This window comes from Phoca vitulina, unplaced genomic scaffold, assembly GCF_004348235.1.
Source record: "Phoca vitulina isolate PV1807 unplaced genomic scaffold, GSC_HSeal_1.0 scaffold85, whole genome shotgun sequence".
Classification (NCBI taxonomy): Eukaryota; Metazoa; Chordata; class Mammalia; order Carnivora; family Phocidae; genus Phoca; species Phoca vitulina.
The window spans coordinates 4,464,554-4,475,354 of NW_022589788.1; the positions used below are offsets into that span (position 1 = coordinate 4,464,554).

Sequence of the window (10,801 nt, forward strand, 5' to 3'; positions counted from 1 at the left end):
ATCTGTGTGGTTTTAATTGGCGTTCCCCTGTTGAATCTTGAACTTTAGCACCTTTTTATATACTTTTTGGCCACGTGGATATTCCCTTTTGTAAAGTGCTGGCTCAAGTCTTGCCCATTTTTAAATTGAGTTATTTGTCTTTTCCTTATTGATCTATAGAAGTTCTCAATACAGTTTGAATATGAGTTCTTTGTCATATATCTTCCTTTAATAAATTCCAATTCATCAAACCAAGAAGGTTTGGAGAGTGAAAGGGGACACTCAGGACACAAGATATAAAATATTTTTTTTAATTTTTTTGTGCTGTATGATCTTTAATTAACTATAAAGACTTTAAATCACGTCACCTAGGGACCATTTTACCCACTGCTCTGTTTGGCCGCCAGTCTCTTGTCCCTCTCTTCAGCAATGGTGAGGTGGATACCCTTTCCACGGGGAGGAGAAATCCATGGTTTGTTGCCTTTGCCAGTAACAAAAATGTTGGAGAGTTGGGTGGCAAAGCTGTTGCCATTGGCATCTTTCACGTGAACGGCATCAAAAGAACCAGGGTGTCTCTCTCTCTGTTGGTGATCACACCAATTCTTCCCAGGTTAGCACCTCTGGTCACCATACACAGATTGCCAGTGTCAAACTTGATGAAATCAGTGATCTCTCCAGTCTCCAAATCAATCTGAATGGTGTTATTCACCTTAATGAGGGGATCAGGATAGCAGATGGTGCAAGCATCTTGAGTCACCAGATGGGGGATTCCTTTTGTCCCCACAAAGATCTTTCTCACTTTGCACAACTTATACTTGGCCTTCTCAGGTGTAATCCAATGAACAGCAAAGCGACCCTTGGTGTCATAGATCAGACAGAAATTCTCCTCAGTCTTGTCAATGGTGATGACATCCATAAAACCAGCAGGGTAGGTTATATTAGTTTGGACCTTGCCACCAGTCTTTTTTTTTTTTTAAGATTTTCTTTCTTTCTTTATTTGACACAGAGAGAGACAGAGAGAGAGGGAACACAAGTAGGGGGAGTGGGAGAGGGAGAAGCAGGCTTCCCGCGGAGCAGGGAGCCTGATGCACGGCTCGATCCCAGGACCCTGGGATCATGACCTGAGCCAAAGGCAGACGCTTAACGACTGAGCCACCCAGGCTCCCCTCTTACCATCAATCTTAATAAAATGCTGCATACAGATCTTATTTACTTCATCTCCTGTTAGGACATACTTAAGTCTGTTCCTTAGGAAAATGATTGAGAGGCAGACATTCTCTCAGCTTATGGGGACCAGTAGATGGGTGAGGAGCAAACACACCAGTAAGTTTATCCAGCATCCAATACGACATGCTTCAGATGCTCTTGGGCCCACGAGCCATGGCTGCGCTAGGCATGAAAAGAGCAAGATATAAAATCTTGGGCAAACCATATCATATAATTATTATGGACTATAAAGATCATGAGATGATCATTAGGGATCATATGTCCAATGCCCAGCCTAGAGCAACAGGTGGAAATTGACATTCAGAGATATGTGTTCAGGTTAACCAACTTATCCAAGGTCACAGAGCAAGAAATTGGAGGGACTAGGAGGACCCAATGCAGGATGTTTCTGACTCTAAAAGCTTTGACATCAAATAACCTCTGTTCACTGTCATAATAATAATAACACTATCACCACTTATATCTGCTGGTGCTTTGGTATTTGCAAAACACTTTCCTGCACATCATCTCACTTATGCATTGTCCCATTGACGGATATTCAGCCTGGGATCACTGGTTTTTACTTACGAGACTGGAATACTAGAGCTCTAATCTATGGCACTGTTGCAAGCAGTATCGCTCCAAAGTACGGCTAGTGGGACACTGGCTGAACAAGACTGGAGAGACTCCATCCACCCAGTGTTCAAACATTTTTTGTTAAATGAATATTAAAGCAGCATTTTACTGGGCCCCTGCTGTTTTGCAGGTCCTGTAGGTGCTAAGGACCGAGACCAGAACCCGTCCTCAGGGAGCCTCTAGTAGGCAGAAGCACTTATATTTTAGGAAAGGAGGCCTTCTCTCTAAAACATTTCCTAAGGCCCTACTTGTGTCCAGGTTGCCAGGAAAGGCTAAGGACAGAGCCAAATCAGAAGTGGCCCTTTATCTTGGGTTGCTTATAGTCTGGTGAAGATGATGCAGGCAGGTTGGGTCTGAGGACCCTGAGGGGGGCCCTGTAGGACCAACTCTGCACAGAACAGAAATCAAACGCGAGCCAGAGAAAGTAAAAAGAGTTTATTGAGTAGTGTGAGTGACAGAGTTTAGCAGACTGTGTGTCTGGGAGACTCAGAAAGGAAAGGAGAATGAGTCTCTTCCTTGCTTGGGGCTAGCGGTTTATATTGGAAAGGGATGTAGGGTATGTGTTCCTTCAGGAATCCAGAGTAGGGTCCGCTCAAAGGTGAGTGGCAGGTGAATAATAGGTGTGATTCTATAAATCATTGAAGGTAGGGGTTACTGATGCCAGCGTCAGCTTAAGTTTGTTCAAAGCTAACGTCCTGGAAACACGTTTGGGATCCGGCTCTTTTTAGATGTTATCAGGTGTTTGGGGGCCTAGGACAAAAATTCAGAGTGACTAACTTTCTTGTTTCCCTTTGAAGTGGGAACATAGCTTCTTTGGTTTATTCAGATGCAAAATATAGAACATGAGTAAGTGTGGTCTAGTAGAGAAACAAGAGAGACAGGGCCTTTCTAAAATGGAGTACCTTCAGCTCCCCCACCTCGAAGAGAGACCAAAAACCTACTGACCAGAACAGTCCGGCAGCGGGAGAAAAATACCCCCAGGACAAAAATCTGGGAGCAAGGGGTGGGGAGTACAGAGAAAAGGCCAGTTAGGATCCCGGGTTTTTGACTTAAGGGCCCTGTCCCAGAAGAGGGAGCATGTGCCCTAGTTAAGAGCAGCGACTGCAGACCCAAATGGCTCAGGTTCAAATTCTGACCATAAGTACGGTTTTTAGCCAATTTTTCATCTAACAGGTTTGCTCTGAGGTTAAATGAATTAATCTAAGCACTTAGAGCAGTGCGTGCCTGGATAGGAAGTGCTGTAAACATCATCCTGTCTTATTCAAACACTGGGGAGGGAAAATTGCTTTCACTTAAAAAAAATAAAGAAAAAGTAAAAGTAAAAGCCGGGGATGCCCTCGCGGAGGAGGTAAGCAAGGTGCTCCCAAAGCGCTCCCAAAGGCTGATTAGAGAAGGGGGCGGGGCAGGGTGCGGGAAGCAGGCGGTGGGGGGCGCGCGCGCGCCCGGGACAGAGTCCCGTCTGCGTGCGCGCACCCGCCACCAGGCCGGTCCCAGGCATGGCCGTAAGGGGGCCGGGCCACGTCGTGAAAGTGCCGCAAACAAGCCCACCGCTGGTGACGGCTGCGAGCATCTCTTGTTGGCCCGGCCGCGGTGTGGGTTCAAGGCGTTGCTTTCCGTAGCGGTTCTGAAGCGGACGGCGTAAAAGGAGGAACATTGAGGGATAATTCGGGAGCACCGCTGATGCGCGGACGCCCGCAGTAACGGTGTAGCCGTCCCCAGGGGGGCGAGCATGAAGGAGGGGCAGGACAGATGCAGCCCTGGGACATCGTGGAGCTGGCGGAGCCCGGGGAGGATTTCGAGCAGTTCCTGCTTCCAGTCATCAACGAGATGCGGGAGGACATCGCGGCGCTCACCCGGGAGCACGGCAGGGCCTACATGCGGAACAGGAGCAAGCTCTGGGAGATGGACAATATGCTCATCCAAATCAAGACGCAGGTGGAGGCCTCGGAGGAGAGCGCCCTGAACCACCTGCAGAACCCCGGCGATGGCGTGGAGGGCAGAGCGGCCAAGAGGTGCGAGAAGGCCGAGGAGAAGGCCAAGGAGATCGCGAAGATGGCAGAGATGTTGGTGGAGCTGGTGCGGCGGATAGAGAGAAGCGAGTCGTCCTGAAGGAGCGCGGGCGGTGAGGCGGGGGGCCGGCGGGGCCGGGTGGTGGCCATCGCCGATTTCAGTAGCTTCCTGGGTGGTCGTCCTGTTGTAGGAGTGAAGGTGAAGCCTCGGTCTCACTGCGTCAGAAATGGGGCAGTGGGAGCAAAGCTGAGGTTGAGAGGAAAGTGAGTGCGTGCTAGCTTGGCTGGGTGGTAGTAGATACTGATTTTTGTGGTTCCTCCCGCCCCCGCTGGTAATTAGAGAAAAATTAGAATAACTCGGGTTTGTCTTTGTGAAACTGATAATTCACCTCCGAAGGGACAGTTGTTGGAGGTAGAGCGGCCGAGGCACTAAGGAGGGTGGTGGCGGGGGGACCAAAGGAAACTTAGCCATAGAGCAAAACAGGGGAGGGTGAGAACACAGGGAAAGAAACAGAGAAGTGTGAAGCTGTAGGCGTTGAGTAGAAATATCCAGGTTCTTCTAGAAGGCAGATGTGTCAGAGGACTCTGTCTGAAAAAGTGGCATTTTTTTTTTTAAATTAATTTATTTTTTAAAAAAGATTTTTATTTATTTATTTGACAGAGAGAGACAGCGAGAGCAGGAACACAAGCAGGGGGAGTGGGAGAGGGAGAAGCAGGCTTCCCGCGGAGCAGGGAGCTCGATGCGGGGCTCCATCCCAGGACCCTGGGATCATGAGCGGAAGGCAGAGGCTTAAAGACTGAGCCACCCAGGTACCCCAAGAAGTGGCATTCTTGTGGATGGTTAATCCTTTTTTTTTTTTTTTTTTTAAATACCAGGATGCAGAAATCCGAGACTCAGTGTCTTGATGGTAAATTTCTTCCAGTTGTGCCTTAGGTTCACAGCTGATGGACTCTGGTCACCTGGGCTGACACCTCGAGAAAGCTGAAATAGCTTGTTGTTTATTCTGTTTTTGTATGTTTTTTATCCGCATGTAACAGCCTCCCTTAGGGTCAGTGGTTGTATAAACGAGCCAAACGAGAATTCGTCCCTCGGATGCACACCACAGCAAGCCAGTAAGACTGACGTGGAGGTTTTGCAGTGAAGAAAGGTAGGCAGTTCTTGGTGTGGCAGCACTCAGGAGAATGGGGAGCTAATGCTCCAAGTCCCAAACTGCCCAATGGCTTTCAGGTGAGAGTTTTTAAGGGCAAAATTTGGGGCGGGGGTCTCCTCAGAAGCTGGACGCCCTTGATGGAGCTGGAGTTGTGTTCATAGATGTTACTTAGTTATTCTGGTCCCATGGAGGTCTGTCTTTTCGAACTTAAGAGATTTGGAATCTGAAAAATGTCTTTTTTTTTTTTTTTTAAGATTTTATTTATTTATTTGTCAGAGAGAGAGAGAGAGCGCGCGTAGGCACGAGAGCACACAAACACAAGCAGGGGGACCCGCAGGCAGAGGGAGAAGCAGGCTCCCCGCTGTACAAGGAGCCTGATGTGGGGCTGATGTGGGGCTGATGCGGGGCTCGATCCCAGGACCCTGGGATCATGACCTGAGCCGAAGGCAGATGCTTAACCGACTGAGCCACCCGGGCGTCCCCAAAATGTCTTTATTTCTTATGTTGGAGATTTCATGAGGTACATCTAGTGATCCTGTGGTTAGGATAGTGTCGATCAGCTGCTTGTACGTGCCTAAAGGAGCTACTTCTCTGTGCGTAAACGAGTGGGATTGCATCCTTCATGTTCCTTTGAATGATCCAAAAGCATTCCCGGCTCTTGGGTCTGGGTCTGCGTGTTTCCTGGCCAGTCCAGCTGTGCCTGGGGATGATAAGACCTCTAGTGTTTGTCCTTTCATCTGAATTAACAAGATGGGTACTGGCTTCAGCTGGTGACCTTGATATGGGTTTAGATTGTCCAGTGTATTTGGTTCCTGAGAAATAACTATTGTATAAGAAATACTCTCATAAGGGAAATGGGGCTTAATGAAGAGTTGTTTCAGCGCTCACGTTTATTGTTGTTACTTTGCTATGTTTGGAATGTTGGCGTGTGGCCTTGTGTTTTGCTGTTACCTGTGTGACCTGATTGTTCTCCGGACTTTCAGAACGTGTGTAGACTTGGGGCCAGAATCTTCTGTCTGTGGAGATGCATGGAAGGCACTGCTTGGGTGAAGCTGGTGACTGGTGTAGGGGTGAGACTGCTTTAGGGGCACTGGGAAGAACTAGAAGGCACTTGGAGATGGAAGATGGTTAGGTGTATATTCTGGAACTTTGATTCCTGTGAGACGCAGGAGGAGACCTGTGTCTTGTGGCATAGTGTCTGGTGTATGTGGTGTCACCTGTCCAGTGAGTTTATCGAGACAACCTTGCTGGCCCCAAATGACAAAGAAGTTTGGATAGGGAATGATGGAGTATGCTTTGCTGTCGGAATGCCCTCACACATTACAGGGGTTTCAAAGGATCGCATCAAAGAGACAATCTACAAGGAGCCTGGGGACGCTGGAGAAAGGAAAAGGCATCATCAGGGCCCATAAAGTCCTTTCTAGTCTATCAGGGTAGACCTGACTGGGATTTGAGGTCAAAGTCAGACATGTGATGAATAAGTGTTCATTTACCTTGAAAAACAAAGATCTATAGAAAACCTTTTTTCAAATAAAGATGTTGTTCAGATGACCAAAGCCCCTATGTGTGTGTGTGTGTGTGTGTGTGTGTGTGTGTGTGTTTAAGATTTTATTTATTTGAGAGAGAGAGACACAGCGAGAGGGGGAACACAAGCAGGGGGAGTGGGAGAGGGAGAAGCAGGCTTCCTGCCGAGCAGGGAGCCTGATGTGGGGCTCGATCCCAGGACCCTGGGATCATGACCTGAGCTGAAGGCTTAACAACTGAACCACCCAGGCGCCCCGTCCCTGTGTGTGTTAATAAATTTCTTTTGAAATGGACACTCTTCTTTCAGCACTGCCATCAGCAAGCGGGACTGAGCTGCTTGAAGTTTGGGGTTCTCTGTGAGCCTAGAATGGGAGCAGAATTGCTTATGTCAGGTGCTGTGGGGATAGGATGACAGAACACTCAGCTCTTAACAGAGATGAACTTCAGGCCATCGGCATGCTGAAAAGTTGTTTAGTCTCTCAACTGGTGGGAGCATAACATGCTTTCTGTCCCATCCGAGGAATGTGAAGGAGAGGCCTGGGTTGGGAAGAGCTGGGACCAGTAATCGCACTGCAGTGTGCTTGAGACTCAGCACTCATGGAGGGGACTGGGAAGCTCTTCAGAGCAAATGACTTGCCCTTGAATATGGAGTACAACCTCTGAGAGTAGAAACCAGGGGAGCACCAGAAGCTCAGGGAACCAAGTGAGCTGCAGCCCTGGGGATACTATGGGGGGCACTGTGGGAGCCAGGTGAGAGGGGCAAGCAGAGGAGAGAGGCTTCATCAGGGAGTTAATGCATCTGCATCAGCCTATGTAATGGATGCTCAAAGCCATAGGACAGGCAGGGTGCAGTCTCCAGAGTCGCTAAATGTGATCTGATCAGAGCAAACACGTTCATGATGACAAGCCGAGATACACGTCTTGGATGAATGTGTACTTTTATCATAAAGTACCTGGGCACAAAGAAAGTCCTTTACAGAGGCTGTTCCTGTCTGTGGAATCCTTGTCCATGCTCCTGCCCTTCTGAGGTCTTAGTAGGAACAGAAGTAGTGCTGGGAGCCCTTGAGACCCAGGAGCAGGGGAGCGTCCGTGCTCACATCTGTAGCGTGGGAGGCTTACACCGCTTACGGTCTGTGCATCGGTGGGAGCTTGGGTGAAGGCAAGAATATGGGGCCGGTGCAGATGGGACTTGAGGGCCTGACCTCGAGCGGGGGGGTAGGGGGACCCACTAGGCTTTCCTAGTGTCAAGACTAGGTTTCTCTCTGTGTCAGTCAACCCAACTAAGTTAAACTGTGCTAACAGTTCACCCAAAGTCTTTGTGGCTTACAGCCCACAAGGTTTCTCATTCCTGTTGATGTACATTGCAGGTTAGTTACTCCATGTTCTCTTAATTGGAGCAGCTGGCTGAAGGAGCACCCCCTCTTTGAGATATTATGGACCTTGATTCAGGAAACTTAGTTATAAGTTGCTTCACTGATTTAAAAACAGATTGGCGGGTGCCTGGGTGGCTCAGTTGGTTAAGCGACTGCCTTCGGCTCAGGTCATGATCCTGGAGTCCCGGGATCGAGTCCCGCATCGGGCTCCCTGCTCAGCGGGGAGTCTGCTTCTCCCTCTGACCCTTCCCCCTCTCATGTGCTCTCTCTCTCTCTCTCTCTCAAATAAATAAATAAAATCTTTAAAAAAAAATAAAAATAAAAAAAAAAATAAAAACAGATTGGCTGGGAGTGAGAAACTTGCCATACCTGTGTGTGTGTGTGTGTGTGTGTGTGTGTGTGTGTGTGTGCGTGTGCGTGCAGATATCCACAGTGTATGCACAGGTTTTCCCCTTGATTAGCTGACCATGGATTGTATTCCTGCATTAGGGAGAATCTCATCTCTTCATCACCCCAGGGCTTGATGCTGAGCCCCCTGCACGGTCAGAGCCTTCAAGTCTTCTGACTCGTTTTGGACCCTCGGTTCTAATGCAGAGCACTGTGGTGACAAGGGGATGGTCTTCACTCATGCTTGTGATGCAGTGTAATGGAGAGGCATGCGGGGCTTTGTGTGGATTTCCTATTTTAACTCATAAATTTTTCTCCTACTTGGATTATGTATCCGTGGAATTGAACCAACTTCCAAGTCAGCTAGAAAATTTGAATTGCCTTCTGTCAGCAGCTCTGAAATCATTTTTCATGGATGAGCCCGTGGTGCCCAAACTGCCCTTGCTGTGAAGTCTGAAATTCTGTGGTCTCTTCCGGAAGGCTTGGGAAATTCTTCAGTGGCCACTTGGGTCAGCTGGCTTGTGAGGCCTGAGTCTTCACTCCTGTTTTGTTGCAATACAATACAAAACAATACTTTTGTTTCTTCTGAAAGCAGGTGAGTATCCGATGTCCACAGAGCTCACTAGGCCACTTTCTGAGGGTCTGCTTCCACGGTGCCTTATGCTCTCTCTTTAAAACAGCACCGCCATCCCTGCGACTCTCTCTGCCCTTTTATTTTTCTTGCACTACCTGACATGTGATTATTAATCTGTGTATCGTCTGGCCTCTCCACGTGGAATGTCAGCCCCTTGAGGGCAGGAATTTTGTTTACCGCTAAATTGCCAGCACAAAGATGAATGCTTGGCTGCTACATGGTTGGTGCTTAATACTCATTGAATGAATTAGTATCAATTCAGTATGTAAATTAAATTTGATTATGAGGCGCCTGGGTGGCTTGGTTGGTTAAGCGTCTGACACTTGGTCTCAGCTCAGGTCATGATCTCAGGCTCATGAGATTGAGCCCTGTGTCAGGCTCTGCTTGAGAGTCTCTCCCTTTCCCTCTCTCTCAGAAATAAGTTAAGTCTTAAAAAAAATTTAATTGTGTCTGCTTACCAGTGCAGACAACTCAAACTGAAGTTTCTAAGCCAGAAACTTTGATGGCCTTCTTGATTCCTCCCTCCTTCTCAGCAACCCCTTCCTTCTTCCTTCCTGTCACTGTGCTTCAGAAGGTAGAACGACCAGAATGTACCTTGGATTCATCTACCCCCTCCCACCGCCCTAGCCCACTAGTGCAATGCTGTCCTAACTGGCCTCCCTTCGTGGCTTCATGCCAGCCCTGGTCCTTCACAGCAGTGGATTGGGCTGTGTCAGGGCCCTGCTGAGAACCATTTCGAAAAGAAAATTTCATTTTGTCGGGACGCCTGGGTGGCTCAGTCAGGTTAAGTCTGCCTTTCAGCTCAGGTCATGGTCCCAGGGTCCTGAGATCAGGTCCCACATCGGGCTCCTTGCTCAGTGCGGAGCCTGCTTCTCCCTCTGCCTGCCGCTCCCCCTGCTTGTGCTCTCTCTCTGACAAATAAAGTCTGTAAAAAAGAGTGAGCACGAGTGTGGGGGAGGGGCAGAGAGAGGGACAAGCACACTCCCCGGTGAGAGGTGAGAGTAGAGCTCTGACGAGAGGTGAGAGTAGAGCTCTGACGTAGAGCTCTGACGGCTGGGCAGAGGGACGCGCAGCCTGCGGGCCTCCGTGGGTCCAGGGCAGGGTGGCGCTCCCTCGGGGCCGAGCCACCCCAGAAGCTGGGACCGGGCCTCCGCCGGCCCGGGGCACGGGGGGCAGTCAGCAGCTGGCCTGTCCTACCCACTGTCACCGTGTCCTTTCCCTCTCCGGCTCCCCACCGGGCAGGAGCAGGAAGTGAGGAATCAGGGGACTCATTGTGTTGGAGGTGGGGGCGCTGAGGGGTCAGGAAATAATCCATGTCCGCCAGACTGGGAGCATTTCACAAGCATTTTACTGATCACAGGGGCGGCCACAGGCCAGGCAGGAGGCGGTGGTGCACAGGATTCTGGAAGCCAGGGGCTGCCCCCCCCCCCGCCCCCCTTCACTCTGGGTTTGCGGGGCGTCAGGGGAGCCCCGCCTGCTCAAAGAACTTGTGGCAGGCGGCCGTGAGCATGGCCACAAACACGATGAACTCGTTGAAGTCCACCTCGGCGTCGCCGTTGGCGTCCAGGTCCTTCAGCAGTTTGTCCACGGCGTCCCTGTCCCTTTTAGTCTGGAGACAGAGGCCCGGGGTCAGCACTGCTGCAGGTGGGCGGGGGGGGGGCAGGGGAGGTCACTGGGCCCCAGGAAGTTGTGAGCCCCCGGACCCACAGTTGGGTTTAGGGCGAATCGGAATTGCGTGGTGCAGCTCAGGAGGCAGCGTGTCCCACTAGCAAGTTTGGAAAGGGGTGTCTTTGGACTGTTTAAGATGCTTTAGAAGGGGGACCACCCCCAGGACTCGCTGTCAGCTTGGCGGGGTCCCCTCAGGAGATCGCATCTGGCCCATGCACTGCACACCCCTTTCCA

General features: G+C 49.9%; 2 protein-coding genes and 1 pseudogene across 2 annotated transcripts in view; 1 reads left to right on the forward strand and 2 right to left on the reverse strand.

Annotated features, from left to right (window-relative positions):
* Positions 1–316: 316 nt before the first annotated feature.
* On the reverse strand, positions 317–1,361 carry LOC116626338 (annotated as a pseudogene).
* Positions 1,362–3,376: 2,015 nt separating this feature from the next.
* On the forward strand, positions 3,377–3,965 carry LOC116626334 (MORF4 family-associated protein 1-like). Its single transcript, XM_032395564.1, has one exon. It carries the CDS (start codon positions 3,571–3,573, stop codon positions 3,928–3,930), a length of 360 nt encoding a protein of 119 aa, XP_032251455.1. The 5' UTR covers positions 3,377–3,570; the 3' UTR covers positions 3,931–3,965.
* A 6,266-nt stretch (positions 3,966–10,231) lies between these two features.
* Positions 10,232–10,801, reverse strand: part of S100P (S100 calcium binding protein P) — a 2,928-nt gene continuing 2,358 nt past the window's right edge. Inside the window, exon 2 of the mRNA XM_032395525.1 lies at positions 10,232–10,508. Coding sequence (XP_032251416.1) covers positions 10,359–10,508 — 150 coding nt within the window. The 3' untranslated portion in view covers positions 10,232–10,358. The remainder of the gene's footprint in view (positions 10,509–10,801) is intronic.

Coding starts and splice junctions, on each gene's coding strand:
- LOC116626334 (XM_032395564.1), top strand. CDS start 3,571: ATGCAGCCCTGGGACATCGTGGAGCTGGCGGAGCCCGGGGAGGATTTC.